The 17,689-nt window shown below is 41.8% G+C and overlaps 1 protein-coding gene across 1 annotated transcript in view; it reads left to right on the forward strand.

Annotated features, from left to right (window-relative positions):
* The window catches only part of LOC142140431 (arylsulfatase D-like), a 65,197-nt gene extending 51,597 nt beyond the window's left edge, over positions 1-13,600 (forward strand). Inside the window, exons 6-9 of the mRNA XM_075198183.1 lie at positions 4,431-4,565; positions 5,228-5,390; positions 6,572-6,693; positions 13,186-13,600. Of these exons, the coding sequence (XP_075054284.1) occupies positions 4,431-4,565; positions 5,228-5,390; positions 6,572-6,693; positions 13,186-13,538 (773 nt within the window). The 3' untranslated portion in view covers positions 13,539-13,600. The remainder of the gene's footprint in view (positions 1-4,430; positions 4,566-5,227; positions 5,391-6,571; positions 6,694-13,185) is intronic.
* The last annotated feature ends 4,089 nt before the right edge of the window (positions 13,601-17,689 follow it).

Here is a 17,689-nt window from a genome sequence, read left to right on the forward strand (position 1 = left end):
AGAGGAGATGAAGGGAAAGATCTGGAGAAGAGATATGGGGGTAAATGTATCAAAGTGCGATTTTGCAACTCCAGCGATTTTCTCGGGAGATGTATGAAGGTGAGTTTTCATACAAAATCGCCAGAGTTCTGCTTCTGTCAAAATCGCTACGTGCAAAATCGCCAGAGATCAAACTCACCACTGTTTGCCACTGCAGCTATACAAGTCTCCAATGTATGAAGCTGCGAGTTAGCAAACGCAGTAGAGTTTGCTTCTAAACACGCCAGATACAACACGTTGCTCTATAGCAGCGTGTTGTATCAACACATCACTGTTACACTGCCCTGGCAGTGTTAAAAATTTAAAGAATAGATAAAAGTTTTTTAAAAAAAAAAGCGTGAGGTCCCCCCACTATTTATGCTTAACCCTAGTGCTGCCTGACCAGTGCTGGTCCCATGAAAATCGGGGAAAAATTTAGCGTGGGGTCCCCCCGATTTTCACTTTACCAGCACTAGGCAAACCAGCCAGGGTTGGCGGCACTATAGCAGTGCGACGCACGGCAGGGGTCCCCCTGCCATAATGACTAACCAACCCTAGGCTGTTCAGCGCTGGGCTGGATTCCCTAGGGAGTGGGGTGCGCCGAAAAAAATGAGCGGGCCCCCCCCCTAGAAAGAACCAGCCCAGTGCTGATAGCACTAGGGATCTTCCTACTACCCCTGGGCTGTGGGTAGTAGGGTAATACGGCGAGAAAGTGTTAAAAAAACAAACTGACACCAATTTTTTTTGTGGAACTACAAGTCCCAGCCAGCCAGGTTGCCCTAAAAACTGTGGCCATGCTGTTGCTTGTATAACTACAAGCACCAGCATACCCACGGCAGCCAGGGCATGTTAGCACTTGGAGTGCCAACATGCCCTGACATCCCTGGCTTGCTGTGACCTGTAGTTCCACAAAGAAAAAAGTTAAATAAATAACAGCACCCTCTTAAAAACCACATAAATTTATTAAAAATAAAACCCCCACAATAAATACACTAACCACCCTCTTTTTAACCACATCTATTTATTAAAAAACAAAACACCCCAAATACTCACCAAAGATGTTTTCTTTCTTCTTCCAAACGTCCAGGCTTGCCCCAGTCCCTTAATATTTATACCTCCAATCATGCCGGCTTGCCCCAGTCCCAGCCATTTTGTACTTCCAAAAACGATTGAAGAAAACCAGGAACACTTCGCCCAGAAGGGGCCCATATTTGTAAGATCCCGACTCTGTGTGCTTGATTGCAGAAAAATAAAAAAAAACGTTCCCCGCCGCAACCACCTCCTACCTAGTAGGAGGTCAGAATCACAATGCCCTTGGTTGCGTAAGTTAAAACTACAGTATAATGTGATTTTCCCACACTAGTGGGGAAATCACATAATACTGTACCTAGAGCTTACGCAAGTAACGTAGCTCATTGCGCATGCGCTACGCTACTTGCGTAAGCTGTAATACAGTAAATACAGCTTACGCTTATGTATTAAGAGATTAATACAAATACATTAAACAGCAAACATGTATTGCTATATGAATAATATAAATGAAGAATATGTATTCTTTGTAATAATATTATACATTTTTGGCTAATTAATCCTTCATCACACTGTGCACCCTCTTCTTTGCACTGTCCCCCCTTTTGATCCCACTGTGTCCCTTCATCATCACACTGTGCATCTTTATCACACTGTGTCCTCTCCTCCATCACACTGTACCCTCTCCGAATACCACTGCTGCCGCCTTCTCATCCACACTGCTGCCCCCCTCCTTCATTAACGTTGCTCTAGCCCTCCTTTTTCCGCATACTGTCCCCCTCCATTTTCCCCACATACTGTCCCCCTACTTTTTCTCCACATACTGTCCCCCTCCTTTATTTACTTACCTTTCTATGACCTTCTTTCCTTCTCTTCTTCAGTCGTCTATTCTCGCTGTCTCTGTGTGCTGCTCCTTTCTGCAACCCTCTTCATTGCCAGTGTCGAGACATTATCACATTATGCCCAATAATGTCAGTGAGAAGGTAGCAGATGGGTGGGGGAGGAGGTTTGTTTTTTTTTTTTTGTATTATTTTTTTTTATGTGCCGGCGGTCAAGCGGGGATGGCAGCGCCCCCTCGCCTTGCTTACTGCATTCCACCAGCCGTGGTGATGATATATGGTAAAGGGAGAAAACGCACTATGTTGAAAACTCCCAATTTAGCCAGCAATAAGACTTTTCGCTTATTGATATGCCAGCCCCTAAAACTTGTCATTTTGTCAAAGTTTGTCAGCTGAGACCTGTAGGCAGGGGGGAATCAGCAGTGATCACAGTTTGTAAAATTTCATCACAGACATAGTTTAACACTTTAGCTGCTAGAGGGTGGTTGATATTTTGCACCTCAGGTGGGTGAGCCAATTGTGCAGACTTTGCTTTATTAGGCATTACTTTATATTAATAGGTTCCTATTTACAAACAAAGTTATAAATATGTTTTTTTCAGTATAACTTCTGTTTTTCATTGATATCTCACTTGAACTAAACTTCCCACCATATTTTAAATTACAGTGCATCAATAATGAATACCATTATATCACCCACCATCTTTTTGTAACCCCCCCCCCCCCCCCTGAAAAATCCCAAAATCTTAAAAGCATAGATTGTTCCACATACAAAGATACCATAAGTGTACCTAATTTTGTCCACACAGAAAAATGTCCAGAACTGGAATGGCACAAAAAAAGGCATTTGCACGTTAAAAGGAGTCATTGCTTGCAGGCATCAATGGCAAAGATATAAGTGCGTGCTTCATGTTTTTTTGTTAATTGATAGGATAAAGCAGGGATATTAAGAGTGTATTGAAGGCAGGATTATGGTAACGGTTAGTGCTGTACACTATAGGAAACTGACGTACTATGTAGAATTTGTTGTTTCCCAGAGCCTCCAATTTCACCTCTTTGACACAGTACAAAATTCTCTGCTCTCGAGTTTCCCACTTAATGTACTTGGTTGAAGAAGGGTGTTTTGGCTTGGTTTTTGTTAATATCAATGTATTAATTCAGCTGGTGTAATGAATTAGGTGGGTATTTTTGAAAACCGTGTATTTAGTCCTGGGTGAAAGTGGTCATGTTGAAGTATCCGGTATCTTTGTCCTGGCAATTGCTGCAAATTATGAATATCACTGATCCCAGTAAAGACCCCAGAGAGGTTCAAGGGCATTCCTGTCATGTGGTCTCACCCCCCACCCCCCTTTGCCCCGCTCAGACTCAGTGATGACCAGAATTGGTGGTGATCGCATAAATGAGGAAATGTATTTACTGCTCCTGGACAGTGCAAGGGAGTCTAAAGCTATGGGTGGCAAGGTTCAGCACCTAGCCTCTGTTCGGCAGCCGAGAGTGAGGAATCTTCTACTCAAGGCTGCCCGCAGAAACTGCGGGGCCCCATCCAAATGTAAAAGACAGAGCCCCCCTCCTTCCTTCTTTCATCCTACCCTCAAGTTAAAATAATCCTCTACACAATTTTTGCCTCTCCCTCTTCCCCATTCTCTTCATACACACACCACCACCTGTCCCTCATTCCCTGGTTCTATCCACAGTAGTTTGCTTATCTCTCTGCTTCTCCTTGCTGGCTCCTTTCAGCTCCTCTCTATTGACCGCATTGTGACATTATTAGTTACATGACATCAGTGATGCTGCAAGGAGTATTTCAATTTTGTCGCACCTGGGGGACTAGGTCTGAGTGGAAGCAGACGCGCTGCCTACAAGGGTGCCTCCTGCTGCCTCTTTATTTCAATGCAGAAGTCTCTCCAACATATCTCTGCCTAATGGTGGCCGCTCTGTCATTTAATTCACTGTGGAGGCCCCCTTCACCTAATAAATTTGAATTTGTTTAGGCCCAGGGCTGGTGCGGCCCCTATTTTCTAAGAAAAAGACAAGTTTAAAACAAAAACATTCATTTTGCCTCATCATTTTTGAGCACAAAACATGAGAAGTTATATGGATATTCCAGGGTATAGTTATGAAAACTGTTTAAACTACAAGTTATGAAAGAAAAGGTTCAAACTCATAGCAACCTATCAGATATTGCTGTCATTTTCTGCACCTTACTACAAAAATGACAGCAGGAATATGACATGTTACCCAGAGTAACCACACCTTTTCTGTATGATTATATTTAAATCAGTTGTTTTACCAAATATTTCTTGAATATTGGTGTTTAGAGTTAGGGTTAACCCTGAATGCATAGAACGTTTTTATGTACCAACTACATTGCAGTGTCTCTGTCAAATGAAAAGAAAGAACCTAAATAATATTTACCCCTGATGGGCTCACAATCACTAATTCATGGCAGACTCACTCTTAAAGCCTAATGTAGCATCACCTATAAATGCGGTATATATGAAGTGTTCGCTCATCTCTTATCTAATTTTATTTTTTATATATACAGGGGAAATACTAGATGCTATTGATCAGGAAGGTTTAGTTAATAATACACTTACCTATTTTGCTTCTGACCATGGTGGATATTTGGAAGGCATGGCGGGAAGTCCTCATCTGAAAGGCAGCAGTGGAATTTACAGAGGTGAGGACATGACATCCATTAGTCTTTGTATATGTTTATTGAATATGGTGTACTATTCTGTAGTGAAGTCATCAAGAGAGCAGTAATTAGCCCATGAGCATGTGCAGAGCATAAATGCAACATTCATAATTTTTCTCTATTAATACTTCACCATGAGGTTACTCTAATATTCATGATCAGATACATTTACAGTAGAGATCAATAAAACTTAAATAGTATATAATTCTGATAGTTAATACTTAATTAGCAGAACCATGCGGTCCTGTGACAGCGATTCTTGCAGTTCAGGAGGACTTGCCCTCACCAGCACTACAACACTTAATTTACCAGACATGATAACCTGTTTTGCAACAGTTTATCTAGTCTAGCAGGGCTATTTTTCTTAACCCCAAAAATGTGCCTCCACATAAGGAGAACACATGGCCTGTATAGTGTCATCTTTGCTATTGTATATGGGGCTGGAGTTTGAATCACAATCATTTTAGAGATAGACCCTTTATCTATAAATGTATTGTGTAAACTATAGTTACCATAACTATTCGGCTGTCTGCCTTAGATTAAAATTAACATAATTAAGAGCACTTCCACTGTTGACACATACAGATTGTTCTTTTTGTTTCTTGCTGTATGTGTACTTAGGCTATTTGATCTTAACATTCTAGGTGGTAAAGGCATGGCAGGTCTAGAAGGTGGAGTACGAGTGCCAGGAATACTACGCTGGCCAGGTGTTATTCCTGCTAATTCAGTTAATGATAAGCCAACAAGTCTCATGGATATATTCCCTACAGTTGCTAAACTTGGAGGAGGCAAGCTACCACAAGACAGGTATGGTCCTATTGAAAGGGTAAATATACTACAGTTACAGGGAGAGATAACAATTTTATTTGTTGTGTTTATATTTCCTTGAAGAAAAACATATACATAAGATATTTTGCACAGTAAACTCTATTTCTGTGTCTTTGCATCCAGTAAGATGACTGAAAGTGGCCATGTACTTGAAGAGCAGGGAAGAAATCTAATATCTTTAATAAACCCAGACATGGGACCTAGATAGCTGGAGATGCTGCAGACTGTAGGTGTTGGATTGCTAGAGGAGCAATAAACTACAGACACAGAAAAGCAGGAGGGTCAAACAAACCAAGGGTCAGACGGTCCACCTTGATACCAGGGAGAAAGCAGGAGCGATGTCACAACAATGCCAGATCAGGGGTCATAGGAAGGGGTGCCAGAACAGAGGGTTAAGCAGAGGACAAATTTAGGAAATCAATCAGGAATCATATGCAGGAAAACTAGCAGTAGTTAAGGGAACAGATGAACTGGCTAAGACTGCTGGGAGAAGCAGTCTTTTGAAGGCCAGAGACAGGTGCTAAGAATCCTGGAGTAGCAGGTCGAACAGTCCAAGTACAACAGTGGCGGCTTTGGTGGAATAGTGATACTGCAGACTGGAAACATATATGACAGAGTTCAGACATATCCCTTGCAGGCAATATCAGGGAAAGGCACAGCAGCATCTAGATGCAGGGTTGCAGCCAAAGGCAGATCGTGAAGGCATATTTTGTTGTACTCTCATATTTACTACTAACACTTTTAAGTTCTATCTCTATTTACCTTTGCTGTAAACGCCGCCACTCTCCTTCCCCATTCCACATCTGCTCCTCTATTCCTTCTTTCCAGTCGCAAGTACAAGATTTGACCAAATTTGCAGATGGACATGTGAGTGTGCATAATTTTTGAGCACATTCATAATATGGAAATGCATAGTGTATTGTAATAAAGCAGTTGTGCATGTAACTCTACATGAGGCCTTAGAATACTTTATCTTCATACTGTAACTGTCACCAACTACAAGCTACCAATATGTCTCATTTCCAGACATCATTGGCATTCAGAGTTCTGAAACTTTCGTACATGCTTACATTATATGTGTGCAGAACTATAGAGAATATGAAATAAATTTATGGTTGCTAGTACTGTTATAAATGAATCGTTGTTTTTTCATGTTTTAGAATAATTGATGGCAAGGATCTAATGCCTCTCGTGCAAGGACTTGTAGCAAACTCCGATCACAAATTCATGTTTCATTATTGTAATGAGTACTTACACGCAGTGCGATGGCAACAAACCAGTAGTAAGTATAGGAAAGTATACTGTTGTAATTCTTAAACATATTTTTACTGTGTTTAGATACAGTTGCAAGGGGTATAATATAAATTGTATTGTTCTAGATAATCCCACATATCTGCAAAACTTCAGTAAAGTAAAAAAGAAATATACTTAAATGTTTTATCGTGTTTTAGGTACAATTTACAAATAAATGTTCAGTAAATCAAATAATCATATATTCTGTATCTGCCAATTTGCTTTTGATAATATGGGTGAAAGTTACCATATTGTTTAAGCAAAGTAAAATTAAATATAATTGACAGACTGTAATAGGATAGTGCCACCAAATTATCCTGAACATCAGAGAAATCACTTGTTATACTAATAAAGTACAAAGAAACTTCCAGACATTGGTTATACCATTGTTTTGCTTAGTAAACATAACAAACTATTCATAAGGTATCACAATAGAAGAACATCATTAATCAATTGAAACTTTTGCACTCAGAGTGGTTCTTGCTGGGAAGGTAATTGCTGCTCTTCATGAAATATAGATTCACACTTTGGCTTTTTGATGTTTTATTTGGCTAGATGAATGCAAGGCTTGCACTCTGACCTCCTAATACATAAAATGGAGATGTACACCGTAATATCTGAAGCTTCTCTAAAGTCCACATGGGGTTACAGTGGGCTGCAAAGCCTCTTTTGGTGGTGTTATCCTCCATGAGTTGTACAAGTGCACTGAGCTCTCCCCCAAAGTGCAGGGGAACAATTGTGCTGAGGAGTGTAAGCTATTTACTCTTCACATAGGAAATTACTTTTGTACCAGGACTGAGATGGTAAAGACTCTGTAGCATCTATTTTTTTCTTTTTTCTTTTTTATGAGACATAGTTGCATTTCAGGGGAGAGGCACATTTCTAGATGCATTTTACCCAATATTTTGCAAATCTTCAAATATTTCAAAGTACCACATGTAATAAAAATGTTCAGATGTCCCCACACTCTCTTCATTAATTTAAGCCATAAAGGCTGCCCCACTTCCACCTGAGATATAGGGGTAAATGTATGAATCTCCGGATTCTTCATCTCCGGCATGTTCAGCCTCTTCAGCGCTTAAATTTAAACTTCCCTTTACAATGCAGCGCCGCTTTAAATTTAAGCGCTAAAGAGGCTGAACACGCCGGAGATGTAGAATCCGGAGATTCATACATTTACCCCATAGTGTCTATAACATTTGGTCACTATTTTATCAGAGATGGATTATCAGTGATTGGGAGCCCAAGTCTTATTCTATACCCAGGATCCACTGATTACCAATTATTAGATGACGGTACATTTTTTTTGTGTACAAGTAAAAGTAATTCCCCCAAGTTTTTCAATGATCGATTTGAAATGTAATACTTCAGATGTGTAAGTAGGGATGTGCACCGGCGACTTTTGGTGTCTCGTGTTTTGTGTTTTGGATTCGGATTTTCTTGAGGTTTTGGGTTCGGATTTGTTTCGCAAAACACCTGCTGAAAGGTTTTGGTTCGGATTTAAGGTGTTGGTTTCGGATTTTTTTTGAAAAAAGCATAAAAAGTTCAAAAATCAAATTTTTGGGCTTATTTTCACTCCTACGCTATTATTAACCTCAATAACATTCAATAACAATCATTTCCACTAATTTACAGTGTATTCTGAACACCTCACAATATTGCTATTAGTCCAAAACGTTGCAACGAGGTATCTTTCTGGACTGCGTAGTGGAGTGGTCCCCACAATATAATAAGAAAACCATCAACTGGTCTTAATTACACCAAAAATTGTACCTGGACTGCGTAGAGGAGTGGTCACCACAATATAATAAGAAAACCCTCAACTGGTCTGAATCGCACCAAAAAATGTACCTGGACTGCGTAGAGGAGTGGTCACCACAATATAATTTAACAACCCTCAACTGGTCTGAATCGCACCAAAAAATGTACCTGGACTGCGTAGAGGAGTGGTCACCACAATATAATTTAAAAACCCTGAACTGGTCTGAATGGCACCAAAAAATGTACCTGGACTGCGTAGAGGAGTGGTCCCTACAATATAATTAAAAAACCCTCCACGGGTCTGAATCGCACCAAAAAATTTATCTGGACCCTACAATATAATTAAAAAACCCTCCACGGGTCTGAATTCCAAAAAACACACAATTACACAATTTTTTACCGGGGCCACATTACCTCCTCCAACTTCCAAGTATAGTGTTTATAACATATAAACACTACAGTAATTCTAGCATGTCAATACCTCTTGTTTTAAATAATGACAGGGCATTTTACTTTTGGTTTAATTTTTTGAATTTGTTGACATTTTGTTTTACTTTTTGAACATGGCAAACGACTATTGAATGGTCACATAATGCCAAAAAAAGAGTTGCAAGATGGAATTGTCCTTGGGCCCTCCCACCCACCCTTATGTTGTTGAAATAGGACATGCACACTATAACAAACCAATCATTTCAGCGACAGGGCCTACCAAACAACTGTGGCTGAAATGATTGGTTTGTTTGGGCCCCCACACCAAAAAAACAATTCATCTCTCCCTGTACAAACTAAACAGGCTCTACTGAGGAAAGATGTCGTCCTCATCCTCAACCTCTGATTCCTCTCCCCCTACAGTGTGTACTTCCTCCTCCTCACACATTATCAATTCGTCCCCGCTGGACTCCACAACCATAGGTCCCTCTGTACTATCTGGAGGGCAATTGTGATAGCATCCAATGCAGCGACAGTAGACATGTCTGCAATGGTTGGCAGGTCCTTCAGTTCGGACCAGATGTTATCAGCATCCCCGCCAGCGGCTCTTTTAGGAAAACTGAGCTTTTTCCTGGCAGCCATAGCTGTGGAAGAAAATGAGGGTGGAGCTGTTGGCATGTCACGGTCCTCTTCAGAGGACAATCTCCTGACAAGCAGGTCTTTGCACCGCTGTAGACTTGTGTCCGCCGGAAACAGAGACACAACATACGCTTTAAACCGAGGATCGAGCACGGTGGCCAGAATGTATTCCTCTGACTTTAAAAGAGTGACCACCCTCGGATCCTGGCAAAGCGTACGAAGGGCTACATCCACAAGAGCTACATGATTGGTGCAATCGCAATGGTTTACCAGCTCCTCCCTCACTTTCTCCAGCTGCTTCTGCAACAGCCTGATCAGGGGAATGACCTGACTCAAGCTGGCAGTGTCGGAACTGACTTCTCGTGTGGCAAGTTCAAACGACTGTAGAAACTTGCACAACACGGAAATCAGTCTCCACTGCGCTTGACTCAGGCGCATCCCCACTCCTTTGCCTATGTCGTAGGTGGCTGTGTAGGCCTGAATGGCCTTTTGCTGCTCCTCCATCCTCTGCAGCATATAGAGGGTGGAGTTCCAGCGCGTCACAACCTCTTGTTTGAGGTGATGGCAGGGCAGGTTCATGGTTTTTTGATGTGCCTCTAGTCTGCGGTAGGCACTGGCTGAATGCCGAAAGTGTACAGCAATTTTGCGCGCCACCGCAAGCATCTCCTGCACACCCCTGTCACTCTTGAGGTAATGCTGCACCACCAAATTAATGGTGTGGGCAAAACTTGGGACGTGCTGGAAATTGCCCATATTTAATGCCCGCACAATGTTACTGGCATTGTCTGACACCACAAATCCCCAGGAGAGTCTAAGTGGGGTAAGCCACTGGGAGATAATTTCCCTCAGTTTCTCTAATATGTTGTCAGCGTTGTGCCTCTTATTAAAGCCTGTAATACACAATGTTGCCTGCCTTTGCACGAGCAGCCATTTTGTAGATGCTGCTACTGATGCAGCTTTTGCTGTTGCTGCGGAAGGGGATGCATCTACCCAGTGGGCTGTCACAGTCATATAGTCCTTCGTTTGCCCAGAACCACTTGTCCACATGTCCGTGGTTAAGTGGACAGTGGGTACAACCGCATTTTTTAGAGCACTGAGGACACTTGATCGTACTTCTCTGTACATTTTTGGTATCGCCTGCCTAGTGAAGTGGAATCTCGATGGGATTTGGTACCGGGGACACAATACCTCCATCAACCCTCTAAATCCCACTCCACTGATGGCGGACACCGGGCGCACGTCTAACACCAACATTGCAGTTACAGCCACAGTTATACACTTTGCAATAGGGTGACTACTATCGTATTTTGTGGTCATGGCAAACGACTGTTGGACGGTCAATTGTTTTGTGAAAGACTTAGCGGTCTTACGACTTCCCCTCTGGGAAGATGACTGACTAACAGCAGCATCAGCAGCAGTGGCAGTAGTAGGCGTACCGCTGCAGGATTCCTCGGATGAATCCCGTATTGAAGAGGACTCAGTCTGGCTGCTGACTTGGGCTGCAGGACTGAATCTGATGGAGATCGTGGAGGAAGTTGAGGAGGAGGGTGTTGCTGGTGTGTATCCAACTGGACCACGGGATTTAGGTGTCCCTGTACCGATGACGGTCCTAGCCCCAGTTCCTGAACTAACGACTGAACTATGAAGGTTATTCAGGTGACGTATAAGGGAGGATGTCCCTAGGTGGGCAAGATCCTTACCCCTGCTTATTTGAGCTTTACATAAGCTACATATGGCCATACATTGGTTGTCCGGATTTGGATAAAAATAACTCCAGACCGAAGAGATGCATTTTTTGGTCTTCTGACCAGGCATGACGATGGGCTTTTTCATCCCATGGACATCAGCTGTTTCCCCCCCTGGTGCCTCATTTTCAATAACCACATCACCATCCTCATCATCAAGTTCCTCCACAGCGCCAGCTACATCATCAATAGCCTCCTCCCGAGCCACCTCTTCCCGTACAGTGATGGGAAGGTCAGGCTTGACAACCACCAACACCCTTGGACTCGCCTTGGGGATTTGTGATAATTTCTCTTTAGAAGGCAGAGTTGTTTGCTGTTTTGTTGATGACAGCATAACTCTCTTCAATTTTTTGTAGGGGGAGAGAGGAGGAGGAGGAGGGCTAAGATCCTTGGGTGAAGCTGAACCACTAGTCATGAACACGGGCCAGGGCCTAAGCCGTTCCTTGCCACTCCGTGTCGTAAATGGCATATTGGCAACTTTACGTTTCTCCGCAGATGATTTTAATTTTCTCTTTTTGCTACTTTTACTTAACTTGGGCTTTTTGGATTTTACATGCCCTGTACTAGGAGATTGGGCATCGGGCTTGGAAGACGACATTGATGGCATTTCATCGTCTATGTCATGACTAGTGGCAGCAGCTTCAGCATTAGGAGGAAGTGGGTCTTGATCTTTCCCTACTTTATCCTCCAAATTTTTGCTCTCCATTATATGTAGCACAAGATACTGCAGAATGTGTGAACTTGGTAATATTGCAGTACCAATGGACTTATACTGCTGGATTGGTTTTGCAAATTCTGTTATAATTACTTTTTTTGTTGTTTTTTTTTTTTTTATAATTTTTTTTAAATTTTTTAAACACTTGGGAATAATGGGGAAATAACTATGCCCTTAGAAGCACAGAGCACAGGACACAGCACCACTGGACTGAACAGGACACAGCACAGGACCCAGCAGCACCACTGAACTCAAAATTGACAGAGCATAGCACACAGCACCACTGGACTGATACTGCAGAACACAGCACAGCACAGAACTAAACAGCACAGCACGAGATCTAGCAGGACAGAGGACCACCTAACACACCCTCCCTCTACCCTGATCAATGCCCGAGTGAAGATGGCGGCGACTAGCGGGGAATTTATAGGATCCGAGTATCGCGAGATCCGACAGCGGGATTATGACTCAGAGCCTCGGTTTCAGGTTTTCATTTGGCGCCAATACCCGGATCTGTCTCTGATCCGACACGGATCGGAAACGTTCGGGTGGGCTCGGATTCACGAAATCCGAGTGCGCTCATCTCTATGTGTAAGTGCTATGAACCTGTGGCTATTCACAGCATAGACTGATGTTGTTTCACTAATAAATACCTCTAATATGAATTATTTGATTAATGTGGCTTGGTTAAAGACACTGGAATAGCTAAAATAATACTTTTACAACATAATTTTAACATGATTATGGACAAATGTAGATAATACTTTTCAGGTTACTTTACCAATGACATAATTAAATGTTGATTTACCTACATATGTACATACAAGTTCCAAAATTGTGTAGCTTCTATTTTTCAAGTTCTCCATGCATAAAATAGTATGTGCAACATGTAGGAGACTGCATTTACATTTCAAATACATACTTCATGTTCAAGCTCACCCACAAAATGCAAATGACTTAAAGCAGCGGACATCTATATACTGATTCTCAAACAATATTGTTCTTTACATCAGTGTATAACAGCCCAATAATATCCTAATAATTGTGACTAAGATGTTGATTTTCAAATTTCAAATATATAGATATAGATATATTGTCCTTACTGCAATATGTAATTTAAAAGTAACACTGCATGGAATCAATCGAAAAGAACAATCCTACTCAATGTGTGCTTTGTTTTCTTTTCAATCAGTTGATACCATTTGGAAGGTCCACTTCTATTCTCCGAAGTTCAAACCAGAAGGAGCAGGGGCATGTTATGGTTCAAAGGTATGTGGATGCTCTGGTGATCAGGTCATCTACCATGTCCCACCATTACTTTTTAACCTCTCCAATGATCCTTCAGAGAACAATCCTCTTCCCAGTGACTTGGCACTGTATAATGAGGTGCTGCAGATAGTAGAAGAGGCCATAGCACACCATAACTCAACTTTGCATCCTGTACCTCAGCAGTTGAATGGCTTAAACAATATGTGGGATCCTAGGCTACAGCTATGCTGTGGAACCTTTCCACTCTGTTGGTGCAATAAAGGCGAGACCAATTAATCACTTACAAATAAATGTAAATGTGGTTTTATAATGACAAATAATCCAAATTGTTGATCTGTGGTGAGAACCAATTCAAGAAATAAAATTATTGTGTAATACATTCCTTCATTTGATTATATATTTTTGTGAAAAACATTCCTTGATTTGTTCTTTTGATTTCCTGCTGCAAGCTACACAATTTGGTCTTTGAACATATGAATGTATTAACCAGTTGGTCTCATACTAGTGAAAACTGCATTTTGAAAATGTAATAGAATTAATCTAATAAAAATCAGCCTCAAAAAGTACTGTCATGTTTAATTCTGTCTTTGAGTGAAGCAGAATTTACTGCTGACTTTATTAAAAATAAACTTTAAATTACCCCCTTTAGCAAGCCCCACCAAAGTAGTCTGTCTAGGACCCATTTCCTGTACCTAATCATCAGCGCATCATGAGCACACAAATGAGAGAGAACTGTCAGCACTAGCAAAGTGAATAAATCAGACAGCTAGGATATAGTGTGCGGTATATGCCACCTCATTGGATTGGTTGCTGCTCCTTTCCAAATAGGTGCAATACTCACAATACGCCACCAATGCAGGCATTTTCTTTGTTAACTTAATACTTTTTATTAAAGTTTTACAACAAAGAAACAAAATACAGTCATTTATATCATTGGTGTTACAATCAGCAGCATATAAAAAAAATATTAAATATAACAATACAGAGAAACATAAGTTAACCAGAAAGAGAAAGACAGAAGGGGGGAAATGGGAGGGAAGATGGGGAGAAAGCGGGAGGAGACATCGACATTAGTTGAGTATCTAGCCAACATTAGAGTTGCTGGACTATGCAAGCAGCAGGATATATTGGCCCTAGTCAGAGTCCGATGGATCTGGCAGGACGGGTGTCTCACATAAATCTCATACAAGAACACTTTTTGAAAGGAAAGGAGACAAAGGTAGAATATTTAAACCCTTTGGTCTCCATTACATAACTGCGTTGGATTTTACAACGATTTTAGGGAAAGGTTCGAGAGCTGGGGACTACCACAGCTGGGCAATCGGGGGTGGCCAGGTTTTAGCGAGGTGGAGTGAGGCAGATATGATTGCATCCAGTGTCTAATTTGGAGGTATCTTATAATGGGAGACTGTAGCTGGGAGAAGGACAAGATTGCATCATTCTCCCAAAGATCCTCTAATTGAGTCGCACCCTGACTCTTCCAGAAATCTAGGCAGAGGTTTAGGATCAAATTTTACAGTGCCAGTACAGAGAGATTGAAGGAGGGAAGGCATGTATCCTAGGTCCCAGCTATTATTTTGTCTTAAACACTAAGTAAGTCAGTAATACTACCAAGAGTGGTGGACGAGATCGGTCTACTAGCTTTGTCCAACCGTAATAAGACCTCCAAAGGGAATGGAGAGGATTCTATTATGACCAATTTTTTAGACTGAGGATGGGACTGCCAGTCTTTAAGCTGGTCCAATAAGGAATCTTGCTAATTTGTTTCCAACTTGGGGACAGCTACCCCCCTCTTAGCTTGTAGCAGAACATACGGTAATCATTTTGTCACTATTTATTTAATTATATAGCGCCACTAATTCCGCAGCGCTGTACAGAAAATCAGTCCATGCCCTATTGAAGCTTACAGTCAAACACACACACACACACACATAGACTAGGCTCAATTTAATAGCAGCATATTAACCTACTAGTATGCTTTTGTTGTGTGAGAGGAAACCGGAACACCCGGAGGAAACCCACATGAACATAGGGAGAACATACAAACTCCACACAAGGCCATGGTCAGGAATCAAACTTATGACTCCAGTGCTGAGAGGCAGAAGTGCTAACCACTAAGCCACCATACTGCCCCGAGATAGCCTTGGCCCTTACCATGCCAGACAAATTGAAGCGTAATAGAATAAAATTTGTTGAGGAGTGACAGGGGGACTATGTATAGGATAGAGTAGAATTAGTACAGGATTTTCTGGATGACCATCATCTTCAGGAACGCCATCCTACCCAACCACGAAATTCATAATTCGTCCAGGACTTTGTGAGGGAGATTCATATTGTCTCAACTTTGGTTGATAGTTACATTCAATAACCTGCAGAGGATCTGGGGGGATGAGGATTGCTAAGTACTTCATTGAAGCCGAACACAAGTGAAATTGATGTATAGCCCGAAGGGACTGGAGGGAATCCTGCAAGAGGGCCACCCCCTGTGTTTCTGTCTTAGATGAGTTGAGCTTATAGTAGGAAGTCTTGGAGTCTGAAAAGAGTTTGGATAGAGCAGGCAATGAGGATTCAGGCTCCGTATCGAATAGAAGGACATCATCAGTGAAAAGGCAAATGTTTTGATGAAAGTTGCCGATTTGGGTCCCTTTAACAGAATTTGATGATCTAATCTTTTCAGCCAAGGGCTCCATAGCCAGAGCAAAAATTGGCAGTGACAAATGGCAGCCCTGTCTTTTGCTGTTGGTGATCCAAAAGACAGAGGAGAGGAAGCCATTGAAGATTTTGGCCGAGGGTCTAGAGTATAGAGTATATAGCCTGAGTAAAGAAACCACAGAACCCAAATCTGTTTAGAATAGAGGATAAATAATTCCAGTTACTCCTATCGAACACCTTTTCGGCGTCTAGTGAGAGGAGCAACAGAGGTGCCGAGCTGTCTGTGTGCATCTCTAAGCTATTGAGGACACATCTTGTTATCTGGTGCCTGTTTACTAAGTACAAAACCCACCTGATCCTGATTAATCAGTTGCTGCAAGATGGGATTCAGCCTATTCTCAATGAGCCTTGAAAAAATTTGATGATCTGAATTAAGAAGTACAATAGGCTGGTAGTTATAGCAATGTGACAGGTCCTTGCCTAGCTTAGATTTCGTAATTATCTCCTTGGATAGGTACTCATCTTGAGTGGCATTATTGAATAGCGTAGTTAGAACAGGTATGAGTGCAGACTGGAAGCAGGTGTAGAAGTCATGTGTAAAACCATTAGGGCCCAGGGCCTTACCGCATTTCATACATTTGTTGGTGCCTCTAACCTCGTCCTCCATCTAGTCCGAGCACATGGTTGAAGCTTCATCTTGAGACAGAGATAGAAGCTCAGTTGAAGCCAGAAAATCACTGATAGTCTTCACAATGGGATGGGTCAGAGTTTGTTTGTTTTTGAGACTTACAGACGTCCGTAGTAAGCACTGAACTTGTTTGCAGTTTCCAAGAGGTTGGAAATGTGATCATCCGATCAGTATGTAAAGCCTTGATCCGATTGATGGTATTTCTCTCCTGGAGCTTGTGAGCTAATAGCTTGATTGCTTTGTTCCCCAAAGGATAGAATTTATGATTGAGCCTTGCGATAGCATTATTGAGAAAAGAGATATCACTGATTTTCTGACGCAGCGCACCCAGTTCATCTTTGATAGTGGAGTCTGAGGGAAAGAGCTTGTATTGGGCCTCTAGCAAAATTAACTGTGATCAATAGGAGGAGAGTACCTAGGTTTGGGTTCTACAGATTCAAGAAGTGACCCCCCTCATAATTGCCTAAAGGGCACACCAGTGGGTGTAGACCAAGGTGTCCTCAGACTTGTTATTTTGTAATCAAGAGCATCTTGCAAAACCTGAGCACCCACCATGTCTGTCAATACAAAATCAGCCAGTCTCTAGGGCCTAGGAGGTCGACCTTCAGCAATGAGGTACAACTCCCACACCAACGGCAACGGAGTGTGATCGATCATGGTATAGGTAGGATAGCCACATTTGCAAGTCGTTGAAGAGACCAGCTGTCTGACAGTAAAAGGTCAATTTTGGAATATGAATTGTGTACATGAGAGAAATATTTGTAGTCCTTTTCACCTGGATGGTAAGCCCGCCAGACATTGTATAGATCATACTCTGTTAGAAGCTAGGAGAAAACTGAGGAAATGGAACTAAGTGAAGCAAATGACTGTCTGGAGAGGTTAGAGGTATGGTCCAGTTTGGGCTCACACACATAAAAAAGGATACCATGTTTAATATTATGTATAATCTGGCACATCTTTAGAGGCGTATAAGGCGACCAAGGTAAAATATTGCTGTCCAATTTTTCCCATTAAGATCAGGTAGCTCCCATGTTTATCAGCAACCTCTTTCTCCAGTTTGAAAGGGCAATTAACATAAATCAATTTA

This window comes from Mixophyes fleayi, chromosome 2, assembly GCF_038048845.1.
Source record: "Mixophyes fleayi isolate aMixFle1 chromosome 2, aMixFle1.hap1, whole genome shotgun sequence".
NCBI classification, from domain to species: Eukaryota; Metazoa; Chordata; class Amphibia; order Anura; family Limnodynastidae; genus Mixophyes; species Mixophyes fleayi.